The 15,184-nt window shown below is 33.9% G+C and overlaps 1 protein-coding gene across 1 annotated transcript; it reads right to left on the bottom strand.

Moving 5' to 3' along the window:
* Positions 1–11,097: 11,097 nt before the first annotated feature.
* Positions 11,098–14,747, bottom strand: LOC11410726 (probable serine/threonine-protein kinase WNK9). The gene is made up of 7 exons (XM_003590970.4): positions 14,428–14,747; positions 14,287–14,324; positions 13,847–14,074; positions 13,507–13,727; positions 13,104–13,261; positions 12,586–13,018; positions 11,098–12,373 (listed from the first exon to the last, which is right to left on the bottom strand). The coding sequence occupies exons 1-7, from the start codon at positions 14,500–14,502 to the stop codon at positions 11,298–11,300; spliced, it is 2,229 nt and encodes a 742-aa protein (XP_003591018.1). The 5' UTR covers positions 14,503–14,747; the 3' UTR covers positions 11,098–11,297.
* Positions 14,748–15,184: the final 437 nt, after the last annotated feature.

Raw genomic sequence — 15,184 nt, 5'->3', positions numbered from 1 at the left:
AATATCAAAATTCTTAAATAGCATATGAAACTATTTAATTAAACCACTTGATAAAAATGAAAACATAGCAGCGGAATAGTTTTCAAATCCAACAACAGCCTACGGCATTAAAGGCCTTAGCTTAATTCAACAACATTATTCAAAAGACAATAAAGGCTCCACATCAACAAGTTCCAAAATCCGATACATGGAAAAGAAACAACAATAATATAAATAACAGTTCATGTCACCCTGTTTCAACTCCAGAAACTCAATCTCTTTCTTTCCTCTGACATCCTCTGGAAAATACCTGCCCAGAAACTCCTTCCTGAACATAGCCCAGGTTACCACAGCATCATCCTGTTCCAACACAGGCAACAGACTAATCCACCAATCATCGGCCTCTTCAGCTAGCATGTGCGTCCCAAACCGCACCTTCTGTGTCTCTGAACACTGCATGACCCTGAAAATCCTTTCAATCTCCTTCAGCCATTTCTGAGCACCATCAGGATCATACCTACCCTTGAATGTTGGTGGATGATTCCTCAAGAAAGTCTCTAGCATCCTGGTTCCATCACTACCAGTCTCAACCTTAGGTTGTTGTTGAACAGCTTGAGCCACAGCCTCAAGCGCAGCAACAAGGGCAGCATCACTACTTCCAGTCATCTCGAGGTTCTACATGACAAACAACAACTCAGAACAACAACAAAAAGCAACATTAAAGTTGACACTCTATCCTAGGTGGCTCAACACGACTCTACTACTTGGCCGGACGGACCAACCTGCTATGATACCAAATTGTAACACCCCGTTATCCAAAAGTAAATAAATAACAAATAATCATCAGAGTAATTCACCAGAAACGGGTATGCTACATTGCAATATCAAAATTCTTAAATAGCATATGAAACTATTTAATTAAACCACTTGATAAAAATGAAAACATAGCAGCGGAATAGTTTTCAAATCCAACAACAGCCTACGGCATTAAAGGCCTTAGCTTAATTCAACAACATTATTCAAAAGACAATAAAGGTTCCACATCAACAAGTTCCAAAATTCGATACATGGAAAAGAAACAACAATAATATAAATAACAGTTCCCATCCCACGTATCAGAGCCCTAGACACGACATTGAGCCACCACCAACTACTCAGGATCACCTGCAAGTTACCCATAGAAAGGGCAACATTTTCAAGCAGAAGGGGTGAGATTCACAACAATAAATATAGATATTAAAATCTTCAATTGAATCTAACACCCTAATCAACAACACATCATCTTGTAAACATATATGTGTATAAGTCACAAGCAACAACAACATCAACCACATACCATGATCACAATGAATATATATATATATAAATGCATATTCAACACCAACATCATCCATCAGATAATAACTGAAATCAACAACTAAGACTCATGCAAATGACATGACCACTGCTAAGACACCATCTTAGACTTCTTAATGAAATGCAATATGCATGTGGTACCAAACAGGACCGAAGCCTTCACCGCTTTTGAATGGTTAAAGCATTCATCAGGACCGAAGCCCTCACCGCTGTTTTATGCATATGCAATGGACCTACTTGTGTATATCTACATACAACTGACCATGCAATGCAACTCCATGTGACTCCACTTAAACAACATGTATGATTCAATAATTAACATACATTTAAATCATCATCAGTATTCATCAATCTAGCAATCCAATCAACCAAAACAATGCATAATTAAATATAACTATGCCCAAAACAACAACATCAATCATCACCATTCATACAACAACAATCAACACTCAGGAAACTGTGCAGCTCGCCTCGCGAGCACATCTGCTCGCCATGGTGAGTTCACAAAAACACTAGCTCGCCATGGCGAGTTCAAGGCGAACTCGAGGCGAGTGAAAATCAGGTGCTCTCGGGGAAAGTGCCATTTTCTCACTCAAATCCCAATTCTAAGTTCCCTATTCATCTTTTTAACCTAAAACTTCCACCATTCATCATTAATATCATCTAGGTACCTTAAACCATCCCCAAAACATCTTATAACAATTTTTCAAAAATCACGTTTTGATCTGGGCTACTCGCCATGGCGAGTTGGTCTGCTCGCGAGGCGAGCTATGAAGTTGCTCACTCGCCATGGCGAGCACAGCTACTCGCGAGGCGAGCGATGAACTTCTGTACGGGCAGAAAACTGGTTTTTCCTAAAAATCCCATTTTCCTCCCAATCACTCCCCAAATCAGTTTACAGATGAGAAATGAATGTTTCTATGCAACCAAAACCAAATTCTAACATCAGAACAACAATATCTACCCCAAAAACCATAAATTCAATTAAAACCCAATTCCTCAATTTCACTCCAAAAACCTGTTAAACTCAAATCAGACTTTAAAATCTACACTATTGAAGTAAACCTCACCCTTACCTTAGTTCAGAATAAAAATGCACAGCAAAAATGGATTCCCTTGGTTCTTCTCCCTTGTTCCTGGTTTTCTCTTCCTTGGCTTGGTTTCACGTAAACTGCTTCTGACATCTATTTCTCAACTTCCCTCTTACTTAACTCCCTAATAATTCCATTAGCTCCCCATTAATTTTAATAATTATTAAATAACTCCCCAAACTCCAAAATAACTAATATTTCATACTTATTCTAATTATTATTAAATAAACTATATAATAAAATAATACACCACATAAAACACTCAAAAATCACATATATATAAATATATATATATATATATATATATATATATATATATATATACTCCGCATAAATCACCAAACATCATATATAAAAATATATATACTCCACATAATTCAAATTAATTAAATAAACAACTAGGGCGTTACAACTATATATATATATATATATATACTCCGCATAAATCACCAAACATCATATATAAAAATATATATACTCCACATAATTCAAATTAATTAAATAAACAACTAGGGCGTTACAGATGCAGAGGCGTGTAGTGAATCAGTAGAGTGAGAGTAAAACAGTGGTTGTGGTGATTATTGGAGGGAGGTGGTGGTGTTGCAGTGGGGGAGATTGGAGAAGAAGAGGAAACGGGCTTTACTCTTTCTTTATTTTTTATTTTTTTTCCGTATAAACTCATTCATTATTATTATTATTATTATTATTATTATTTATTACTCCCTTATATTTATTTTAAAAAAAAAAAAAATTGCACACATAGCATCTTACTCGCTTAATTGAGGTGTCACGTGTAGATTGACCGGATCAAAATTGAATTAGGAGGCAAAAAGTTTAAAAAGGGTTACACTTAGTGTAATGATTTGTTATTGTTTTTAATAAGGAAATACAGTCATTTAATTCCTTCGTTGTTTATAAGAAAAATCATTCAATAAAAAAAAAAATTAAACAAACATAAGTTTATGATCGTCATGGGTATAAAAAAAATTAATTATGGATGATGATACCTATTTAAAAAAAAAATTAAGCAAACATGCTTCAGCATCTACGCCTACAGGTGTTCACGGGATGGGTCGGTTTTTATTGTAATATATTACTCAATGCAATCAAGTTTCATTACGTTGGATCAATAAATAATTACACGTAAATTTTAAAAAAAAAAAATCTTAAAAATATATATATAATTAAATGACATTCTATATTATAAAAATTTCACTTGGACTAGATTCTACTAATTAAAATTTGAACACTTGAATTTAATTGAAACACTTTGTATCTCTATGACATGGACCGAGTATATAATAGTGTGAACATTGGATCAATGCGTAGAAGAAACGTGTTGTATAGCTCAAATACAATGTTAAATGAGCAAGGATGGATACATCGTTGCCTGAATGCAGTAAAAAATATGCAAGGGTCTCCACATCTTTGTGAACGAGTATGGGTAAAGAAGTTAGTTAATGAGAGTATGATCCGTTTTAGAACATGGAATAAAGGCACCCTTACTTGAACATATATGGAAATAGTTGACGCTATGACTAAAATGAAGATTAATTTTATGTGCCAACAAGAAACTATGTGGGTAGGTGAAAAGGCGCAAGAATTAGATAGTTCAATATGTAAGCATTGATAAACTGGAAAAGTTAGATCGAGAAATGGTGTAGGCGTTATTGTGGATAAGGAATTGAAAAAGGATATTGTGGATGTAAAGAGGATGTGAGATTTGATTGTATCCCATAAATTTTTAGTTTAATAAGACATCTTTATTTTTTTATTTTTTTTAAAGGAAATAAGACATCTTTAATGTTATGAGTGTTTACTCACCTTAGGTAGGTTTGGAAGAATATTCAAAGATATACCACAGGAAGAAAATATTTTTCTAGGAGGGGATCTAAATGGGCATGTAAGGAGTGTTTGATAAGTTTTAAAGGCGTGAATAAGGGTATAGCCTTGGGGACATAAATGCATAGGGTAAATCCATCCTAGATTTTTTGTTGTCTTTTAATCTTACTTTAGGAAAATAAAAAGGAAATTTATTACATACAAGAGTGGGATTTCATGTTCTCAAATAAATTTATTTCTTATTAGGAATTATGACAGAAATATTTGTTTGAATTTAAAGTTTTACATGGAGAGAGTTTGACTATCCAACATATAATACTGGTTATGGATGTAAGGGTTAAGATAAGAGCGGGGATGAGAGGCCATGATTGGGATACAAGGATCAAGTGATGACATTTAAAGGATCAAAGCCAAAGTGTTTTTCTACAAAAGATTTTGAAGGAAGGTTGTGTGAAGCTACATAGAAGCGAAAATGATACGTGGAACAAGATGACATATGAGATTAGAAAAGTAGCAAAAGAGACACTAGAAGAATTAATAGGTTTTGGGCCTAGTTAGAAGTAAAGAATTTTGGTGGAACCAAAGAGTTCAAATTAAAGTGAGAATCAAAACAGTACTTCACTAATAAAAATAAGGATAAGGGTGATACATTTGAAGACTATTACACATTAATAAATTTAGCAGATTCCAACCTTGACCACAAGGTTGTTTTCGAGGGGTGTGTTTTTTAGGATATAGTAAAGGTTGATTAGAGTAGTTTAAGTAGTTAAGAGGTACTTATTTTAGGATATAGTAAAGAACAAACTAAGAGTTACTAACTCTATGATACCGTTCAGAATTTTTCATATTTTTTAGGCTGATATGTTTAAATATAAAGGATTCTCATATAAAGATAATATTTTTTGTTTCTCTTCAACGTGCACACATATGCATGCAAAGGTGTTAATATTAATTTCGTGACTTTACATTTAATACGCAGATTTGCGTATCAGTGACGATGACTTGAAGAACTTGTGTTTCATTGAAATTGAAATGCTGCTTCCGGAAAACAGAAGGTTACTTGGTGACTTCAAATCTATGCCCAGGCCAAACGCAGCAGACATGCCAACTTTCACAAACAAGTTTATCGTTGATGAGCTAAATTACAACAAAGGTGAACTGGAAAAGACACACACTGATATGTTACTGATGCTGACTAATGAGCAAAGATGTGTGCATGACAAGATCATGGAGTCCGTTGGTTCTAACGACGGTGGTTTCTTTTTCTTATATGGTTACGGTGGTACTGAAAAAAACCTTTATATGGAAAACATTGTCGGCTGTTGTTAGATCGAAGGGGTTAATTGTATTGAATGTTGCATCTAGCAGTATAACGGCTTTTCTATTACCAGGTGGAAGAATCATGCACTCGACGCCGACAGTCCCTATTAAGATTAACGAGGCATCATCGCTTACGATGGAAAAGAATAGTCCTAGGGTAGACCTGGTGCGTGCTGCAACGTTGATAATTTGGGATGAGGCTCCAATCATGCACTAATGGTGTTTTGAGGCAGTTGACTGATCAATGTGTGATACCATGTCCAAGAATGATCCCTTAAATGAGTTTAGACCTTTTGGTGGAATGACAGTAGTTTTAGGTGGTGATTTCAGACAGATATTGCCTGTTGTCTGAAAAGGAAAGAGGCAGGATATTATTGATGCCTCAATCAATTCATCAAAGATATGAGTTTATTGTAATGTGTTGAGGCTTACTGTTAATATGAGATTGGGTTCATCTTCGGTACCTGCAAAGCAGGAAGAAATTGATAATTTTGGCAAGTGGATACTCTCAATTGAAGACGGCAACGACGCTTCGGATGAGAATGGTGAATTGAAGGTAGAAATTCCTGATGATTTTCTCATATCCGACACAACAAATCCGTTGATGTCACTTATAGACTTTGTGTATCCCGATTTGAATGATAACCTTGGTGACCCGCTATTTTTTCAAGAAAGGGGAATACTCGCCCCAACAATTGATTCAGTTGAGCATGTTAACGAATATATGATGTCACTGATTCCAGGTGAAGAGAAAGAGTATTTAAGCTTTGATTATGTTTGTCGATCGGGTGAAAATTATGATGTCCAAAGTGAGTTGTTCACAACGGAATTTCTTAATGGTATTAAGAGCTCTGAAACTCCAAATCACCGGTTGAAACTAAGGATGAGATGTCCAGTTATGTTGATGAGAAACATCAATCAAGCCAATGGACTATGTAATGGTACGAGGCTGGCAGTTACACATCTAGGGAAGAGCACGATAGCTGCTACCGTAATTACAGAAAAAAGGGCAGGTACCAGGGTATTCATTCCCAGTATGAATCTTATTGCGAATGATCCAGGACTACCCTTCAAATTCAGGTGCATGCAATTTTCATTGACGCTTTGTTTTGCAACGACAATAAATAAAAGTTAGGGTCAATCTTTATCTCGAGTGAGATTTATCTTCCTAAGCCCGTGATCACGCATGGACAACTCTATGTCGCTGTCTCTCGAGTTACTTCTAGAAAAGGTTTGAAGCTGCTCATCTTGGATGAAGATCATAATGTTTGCAAGGAGACCACAAATGTTGTGTATCGTGAAGTTTTTTAAAAAGTATGATCATTGGTTATGTTTTAAAATTGTTGTTGCTATAATTTAGAAAACTAAAGTTGTGTATTGTTTGGAAGTCGTTTTTTTTTTTAATTTCTGTGTAAGGCGTACTGGTCATTACATGGCATGCAATTTCTATATAAGCAGATCCTCTTGTCGTTGACTTTTAATTGATGCACTTTTCAGATATAACAATATGCAGAACTTTTTTTTTTACATCGTTGTTACCCTAAAATACAATATTCACATTAGACTATTGATTTTGTAAAAAATAAAAACAAATAACAATCGGCGTTTTTGTAGCCCAAACTATATTTATACACACCCGTAAAAAATTTAACATTTGCATTCACAGACTAGGTGTATACATCTGACACTTACTATTATATAAAAAAATACAATTTTTTTTTGTTTTTATGATTAATAAAATACATTATGTTAACAAATAATAATATACAATACGTCAGAGTATTTTTGCAAAAATATTACATATGCTAAGTTTAACAATAGGTACATCATATATGACAAATAATTAGTATAAGTATAAATCTAAATACTTTAATCATTATATGCAATGTTTAGATATTTCAAAATATATACAAAATTAAAATGATATTTTTTTCATATCAAATTTAAATTATAGCTACATTTATAACTTTAAGATAATACAATATAAAATCTATATATTTGATCAAAATAGTTTTTTATTTCCCGTGCTGGGTCGCTATACTATTTGAGATTAGTGAATGAACCGATCCGTGTATCAATAATACTAGTAATACTAGTCAGCAACCGGCTTAGTTGGCACTTGGCAGAAACAGAGGATTTGATTCTTTTTGTGGGTCCTTTCATCCTCTTACCTATCATTGTTTTCTTTTTGGTCCAATACTTGATTGCCTTTGAAAAACAACCTCAACATCCATGATTGAATAAAAAGCAAAGGGATCAAAGAAGAAGTTCTTATAGAATCCTATTGGGTGATAACACCAGGTAAGAACCAATATGGCCAATAAGGTATAGCTCAAAAGAAATAATAAATTTATTGATTTGTCAACGTACCTTCACATCCATCCCTTAGCAACTATCGAGTCCATGCATATTTATTTAGTTAAAAATATAAAATCAATTGAGTTTCATCCAAAAAAGCACCCACTTTAGCAAGATAGTATTATATAATGATGATGCAACTAGTTCACGAATTGTAGTTAGAAATGTTAGATAAGTCTTAAATTCTTAAGTTCCACCTATTAAGTCTGTTAATCACGGTCTCTGGATAAATATCCTAAACATGTAACAACCTACTTCCTTCAAAAAAATGTAACAACCTACTTAGTGTGTTTGGTATGACGGTGGTGAGAATTGATTTTAACGGAATTGAGTTTGAGAGAATTGATTTTGATTAAAAGTGGGTTAGATATGAATTGGTTTTTGATTGGATAAACTTATTTAAAAGTGATTCTTACGAGTGAATGTTGCTTGGATAGTTTGAATCAAAATTGATTTTGAATGTTTAATGACCAAATTAACCTTTTAATTGTATTTTAAAGTAAACACCTCATTTTCATTAGATAAGTATTTTAACTTATCATAAATGGATTTTATTGCTTAAAAAAATCATTTTAAAATAATATTTATTTATAAGAGTCATTTTTAATAATTTTTTTTATCAATTGGGTGATTTTTTAATACAATATAAGCTTCAAAACATGTAATAAAAAACATCCATTATAAACGAACAGGGAACCGTAATAAATAAAATGCATACCTAGTACAAAAAAATTGAACAGTGCATTAGATATATATTTTTGTAGGGGACATTAAATATATTATATTAGAATCCATATATTATATTTATAAAAAAATAAGAATTCATATATAATATTATTTTAAGTTAAGATAATAGACCAATTGTGTACAAAAAGGAATTCATCTCCAAACTTCGGATTGGCACTGTTGCAACACAGAAAGAACATGAGCGTTCGCTGCAAGGGAATAACGAGAAGCTCAAGCACAAGCAGTGATATCAAAAATATATCCGATACATTATGGTTCTTTGTCGTTTGATTTAAGTTAATTTATTATGTTTGTTTCCTCTTCTCTTTGTTTCACTTTTAGAGTAAAAGTTGGCTTCGGAGGGGGCAAACATGAGAAATTATGATATATTTGCTTTATTTGTCATTTATGAAAAGTTTTTTTTTGGAAGAATCAATTCTGACCAAATGCAGAAGCTATGAATCTGAGCTTCAGAGAAAACTGGCGTTTTGAAGCAAAATCACGTTTTACAAACTCACTTTTTCATTCATCCAAACAACATGAAAAATTGGAAAACGCAGTTTGGGAACAAAAAACCACGTTTGGGAGCTGAAAACGTGGTGCCAAACACACACTTAGTTTCTTTGTCCCAGACAAAAACACCTGAATTTTGATTGGGTCGACACAAAAACTAAACATTATAGGGGATTATTCACATTGAGCAAGATCAAACCACCTAGAGTTGGACAACACATTTTCACCAAAAATATTAAGAGATTGTGTTTATTGGTTTCTTTACTTATAAAATGCTCAACCTCTAAGTTTATATGCAATTTGAAATTTCTTTCTCACACTTACTACACAATAGTGTTGGATTCGATGAGAGAAAAAATAAACAATATATAAAAAATAAAAAATAAAAAGTAATGCTAACAAGTGTTTTAAGGATATTGTTTGAAATATTTGTGAAAATAAACTGTCTTAAAAAACAAATAAAAGATTTGTCAAAGTAATAATTACATGACTTACCGTTCAAAAGTTACTTAAACACGGCTTGTAAGAAGACTTTTTATTTTCTTTTTCTAAAGAGACTTGTTACTGCCTCCGGCCTAAAATGACTGACGTAATTGACTCTTTCATATATATCAATGCATAATTTTGACATTTAATATATTTCATAATGTATTAGCAAAAATAATAAAAGTTGATATTTTAAAAACATTCATCGAGACACGTCAGAACATTTTATAATGTTACTATTTATCCTTATATATTAATAAGAAAATATGATCAAAATAAGATCCTGAATAACGCACCGAGTCAAACAAGATTATTCATTTCAGGCTGGAGGGAGTAGGGGTGTTCGCGGTGCGATTTGGTTCGGTTTTGAGGTTAAAAGTCATCCAAACCGCAAGATAAAAAAGCATGCGGTTTGATTTGGTTCGGTTGACTTTTAAAATACAATCCGAACCGAACCAAACCAAACTAATGCGGTTTGGGTTGGATTGGTTGGTGCAGTTTTTTTTCGAGACAATGGAATTTTTTGTTTCCAACATTAAATCGAGTTAAAAACGTAAAAACACAACATATTTTCAGTAATATTTCCGACAATATTTTTAATTTCATTTCACATTTTCATTTTCACCAAACAACATAGACCAAATAAAAAATTAATTCTATTATGTAAGAAATGTAAAATACCAAGATTTTATCATTCTATAAAAGTTCAAGTAGCACATAAATACATTTTTGAAATAAAAAGCAAAGAAGAAACTTAACAAGAGAACAAATATGTCATTTTATAAAAGTTTCCATTGAGTTTCTATTAGTATTGGTCTAGGTGACATAGATTTTAATTAGTGTTTTTATTATGTTGCGGTTTGGTTTGGTATGGTTCGGTTGGTAAAATGAAAGCCGCAAACCAAACCAAACCATGCGGTTGAGTAAAAATGTGAACCGAATACATCCAAACCAAATGCGGTTTTCAGTTTGTTCGATTTACGATTTTTTTATTGGATTGGTTCGATTTTGAACACCTAGGAGGGAGTAGCATTTTTCTAAAGATAAAAAACATTGAAGTGGACTTTCATGTCGACATATCTTTTCTGTTTGATTTTTGACTATGCTCTCTGTTAGTACAAGACAATCCTACGGACTAAACAAGTGGGATAATCAAATGAGTGAACATCCACGCGCATTGCTTGGACCCCACTCATCTTTGGCTTAAGTGGAGATTTGATGCAGTTACTACTCAATTATACAATTCTATAATTGAGTGTTAAACCAATCAATTTAACACACTAGTATGGTCTTATTTGGACCAGGGTTTTCTCGGTACAAAATCACTACAATTATGTCAGTGTTGTGTTGGTGTGGGATACAGACACGCCCTCGATCAAAACTCAGGAGTGTCGGTGCTACAGAAAACATCATCATATGATCAAAATAAAGATTGAAGTACTCGCATTTCAACTTTAGCGAATCAAATTTGAAATTCAAAATGCAAAATTTAAATTAAAATGTTGGTCATCCAATCTTAATTCAATGGTACCCAGGGTGGGGGTGATATAAAAATCAAGATAGCCTCCATGTGAAAACTCATATATGTATAATCTACAAAAGAATTCAATAAGAGCTTCATAAAATTTATATATCAACAGCATCAACAGGGAGTGAAACTGTCCTGTGCAGAGAGTGCGGAAACAACGAGCCACTGTAAAAACTCTTTGCAGTAACCATCATACCTTCTCCGGGGGATCCCATCGCCTCACAATTTTCGGCCATTTTGGCGTCTGAATCGGGGCTGCTTTTATGAACACAAGGACGGCTGCTCAAATCAGAGCTCCAGTTATTAATGACAGATTGCAAGCGAATCACACTGTCGGCTCCTTTGAATGTTTCTGTCAACGAAGGTAACATAATGGCATAATCTATTTTGTGTTCTCCGTTACCGCCACGAGAAGATTTATCTGTTATCCCGAGTTGTTGATCCTTAAGTCCCCTTAACTCCATTAGGTATCTTGCTTTGAGCCATCTCAGTTCCTTTTGGATCTCTTTCTCATAACCATCACCGTCAAGACCACAATATAACGAACGGATATTGGAAAAATCACGAGTTCCTGATGAATATCTCGGGGAAATTATTGCATTGGGGGGAAACTTACTTTCACAAATATTATGTCCTTGACCTTCAGCTGATATTGATTTATCTAATTGTTCATTTTGTTCATCAGAATGACTTTGATCATCAGACTCTACCGGACTCAGTTCACGGCTTTCATGCTGATTCCATAGTCCCAGATACTGCAAGCCATCCGCTATGTTTGCTATGTTCATATTCTCTCTAACATGATTGTCATACTCCTCAGATTGGAAAGTAATCTCCTCAAACCGGCCGTGCGTTGAGGCACATCCGTGCTTACAACATTCGGGAAGTTGAAGGCTACCCTGATTGTGTGAAAGAAAATCCATGAGGGAGCCGCTTGAAGTATGATTCGACACACAGTTGCGGCAGAAACCTTGGTTTGCAAAACGGGGAGTTTCAACGATTCCTGGTCCAGATTGCCATTCCGGTACCAAGGAAGCAATTTCCCCATCTATCATATCTGCTATACTGGTAACATCCTGATCGGTAATGTCAAGTTCTGCAACCATCTCAGTCGCCACACTTATCGCTGTGTCCATCTCTATGTCGAATGGGAAATAAATATTCCGAACGCGGCCTGTGTCATACAATTAAGTCACACCATTAAATATACGCTAGTAGCATTAAAGCGGTGCCAAATCACCGATGTTGAACAAAAAGTACGGGCGCTGGGGGAATTTAAAGCACAAAGATATGACACGCGGCATATAAGTTAATTCCTTTTTATACAGTAAATAGATAGATATCACATGTATTAAGAATTTATGAAATGAAAATTGAAAATTGTACCTTCTTTATCAGAAATCCTCAGTCTCAAAAATATGCTACCGTCGTCTTTCTTCTTGCCCTTGATACTTATGTCAACATGTTCAGAGGGTTCTTCATCATCATGGTGCTCAAAAAGTTCAATTCCACAAGGTTCGTTATCAACTGGATGATAATAACAGTCCCCTTCATAACCAAAGCCATTTGAGTATTCGTTACTGAAGTTACTATAGCTTCGATGAAGATCATAGAGCGGCTGTCTGATGAGGGGACCAAAGTCACCTAATTCTCCACTGTCTACAGGTCTCAGATCATATTCATAATCATCGATTTGAAGAAAAGGGTCATCTAGAAGCTCCTTTGCAGAAAGCCTTAGAGACACCGTGGCCAAGCATTTATCAACAAATTGCCGCACTTCTGGATCTTTAACTTTATACAAAGCATCTGGCTTTTTGCCCTGGTGACAGAAAATGCGAATGAAATATACTCACCGCGGAAAAAACCCTTTATAACAATTTAGGAGAGATTAAAAACAAACTTACAGAAATAACTTTCTTGTATATTTGAGCCGGATGAGTACATTCACTATAAGGATATTCAAATGTGACCATCTCTAATATGCACATCCCAAAGGAATATATGTCGACTAGTTCATTATACGACTCTTCGTATACTTCAGGCGCCATGAACTCGGGTGTTCCTAAAAAAACAGAAGCATAAAAGATTAACGTCCGTCCAAATAGAATTACCAATCCTTGTCCAAATATATAGGAAAAGTGCAATTTGCACAGCCAGAAAATGTAACGGTTTCTTATGTCGTCATCAAATCATTTCAAAAAAGGTATCAACAAAGTGGGCTAATTGGCATTAATGTTTGAGCTGGCCACAACTTCCATTGATACCTTATGATATACGATATTGATAAATGAAATTAAATAAACATACCGACACAATGCGCAGCATGGGATTTACGAAGAATTGCGGCTAGGCCAAGATCCCCAATTTTGACTTCTCCTTGATTTCCATTGATAAAAATGTTATCACATTTGAGATCTCTATGGATAACCGGTGGGTCATGGCTATGTAGATACAAAAGTCCTCTCAGGATCTGTATGCACCAATGCTTCACTGCTCTTATGTTAACTCTCTTGTGCTTCAGCCTATACCTATTCAACAATCGAAAATCCGAAAGATGAAGAAACAATACAAGATCTAAAATGCACAAAAAAAACATGATAAACATTTACAAACAAAGGAGGAGAAATAATTTGAACTTGGAACTTACTGTCTGAGTGTACCAGAGGTGAACATTTCAGTGACAAAGTTAATATTCCTATTAGCAGTATCCACCCAAGAGGTGTAAAATTTCATAATGTTTTTGTGTTTCAATGTTTTCAAGAGATGAATTTCACAGTAAAGCCTTTCAAGATCTTCAGGACTTTGTAAGAAATCATACAGCTTGACCTGATTCCAAGCAACTTCAATTCCTTGATACTCATCAAATGCTCTATATCTGAATCAATCAAGAACAAAAACAATGAAAAAAAACAACAAAAAACAAATCTTTCAGATTCCCATTTCTACAAACAAAAACCAAAACAAAGAGAAGCTCAAATCCTAACCAAATCAAAACCAGCCAAGATAAAAAAAACCAACTTGAAAAACCAAAAAGACTTAAAATTTAAGACCAAAAATAATAAAAATGAAATGGATTTGTAAACATACACTGTCTTTGAAGCTCCTTTGCCAAGGATTTCATTGTACTACAAAAAGTACACACAAAAAAAAAAAAAAACAGCATTAAACTGATACAAGTTAGGAGAGAGAAAATGAAAATGATGAGATATGATGAGAAAGAGATTGTACTCTGCCATATCTTCCAGTTGGATCAACTTCAACAAACTCAGAATCATCTTCTTCAAGGTGTGTCACTCCATTCATTCTCTGCTTCTGCTTGTACTTGATGCTTATCTTTTTTTTTTTTTTTCTTTTTTTCTTATGTTTTTATTTTTGGTTTTTTCTATGATTTAAGATTAATGTATGTGCCCCTTCCTCTTTTGTTACGACACACACAAACAGAAACTGAAAGAGAGGAGCAGACAGATAGGAACAATATTTATATTTTTCTTTCTGAAAAAAAATAATACTACTTTTTTTTTCACAACCTTTCAAACAGATATTTTTCATATATAAAAAATAAGAAGGAAAAAAAAACATTTCTTTATCAAAAAATTCACAAGAAAGAGAAAGAGAGAAAGAACTAAACTATGAAATTGTTGTGTACCACATTTTTTAGGGAGATACAAACATTGCCACCCACCCCATGAAGGAACGTGACAAATAGACAGCGTGAGTGATTAGTCCTAATTACATGTTTGGGGGTCCACTTTAGTCTGTTAAACTGAATTGGTGATGTAGTAATTTTTATTTTGGATGAAATCATATTTAGGGAAATTTGATGTAATGAGGGGTATATGTGTCAAGGTTCAAAGATAGCTATTGTTTTTATGAGAAATTTGGACATTCATTGAATTAGTTTTGGATAGACTTCAATAATAATTAAGTATTTGTTTTTTTTATAAAAGATTATAATATAGAATTCTTTCTAAATAATAATAATAAT

Source organism: Medicago truncatula, chromosome 1 (genome assembly GCF_003473485.1).
Source record: "Medicago truncatula cultivar Jemalong A17 chromosome 1, MtrunA17r5.0-ANR, whole genome shotgun sequence".
NCBI lineage: Eukaryota > Viridiplantae > Streptophyta > Magnoliopsida > Fabales > Fabaceae > Medicago > Medicago truncatula.
This window is presented reverse-complemented; position numbering and strand designations above follow the sequence as displayed.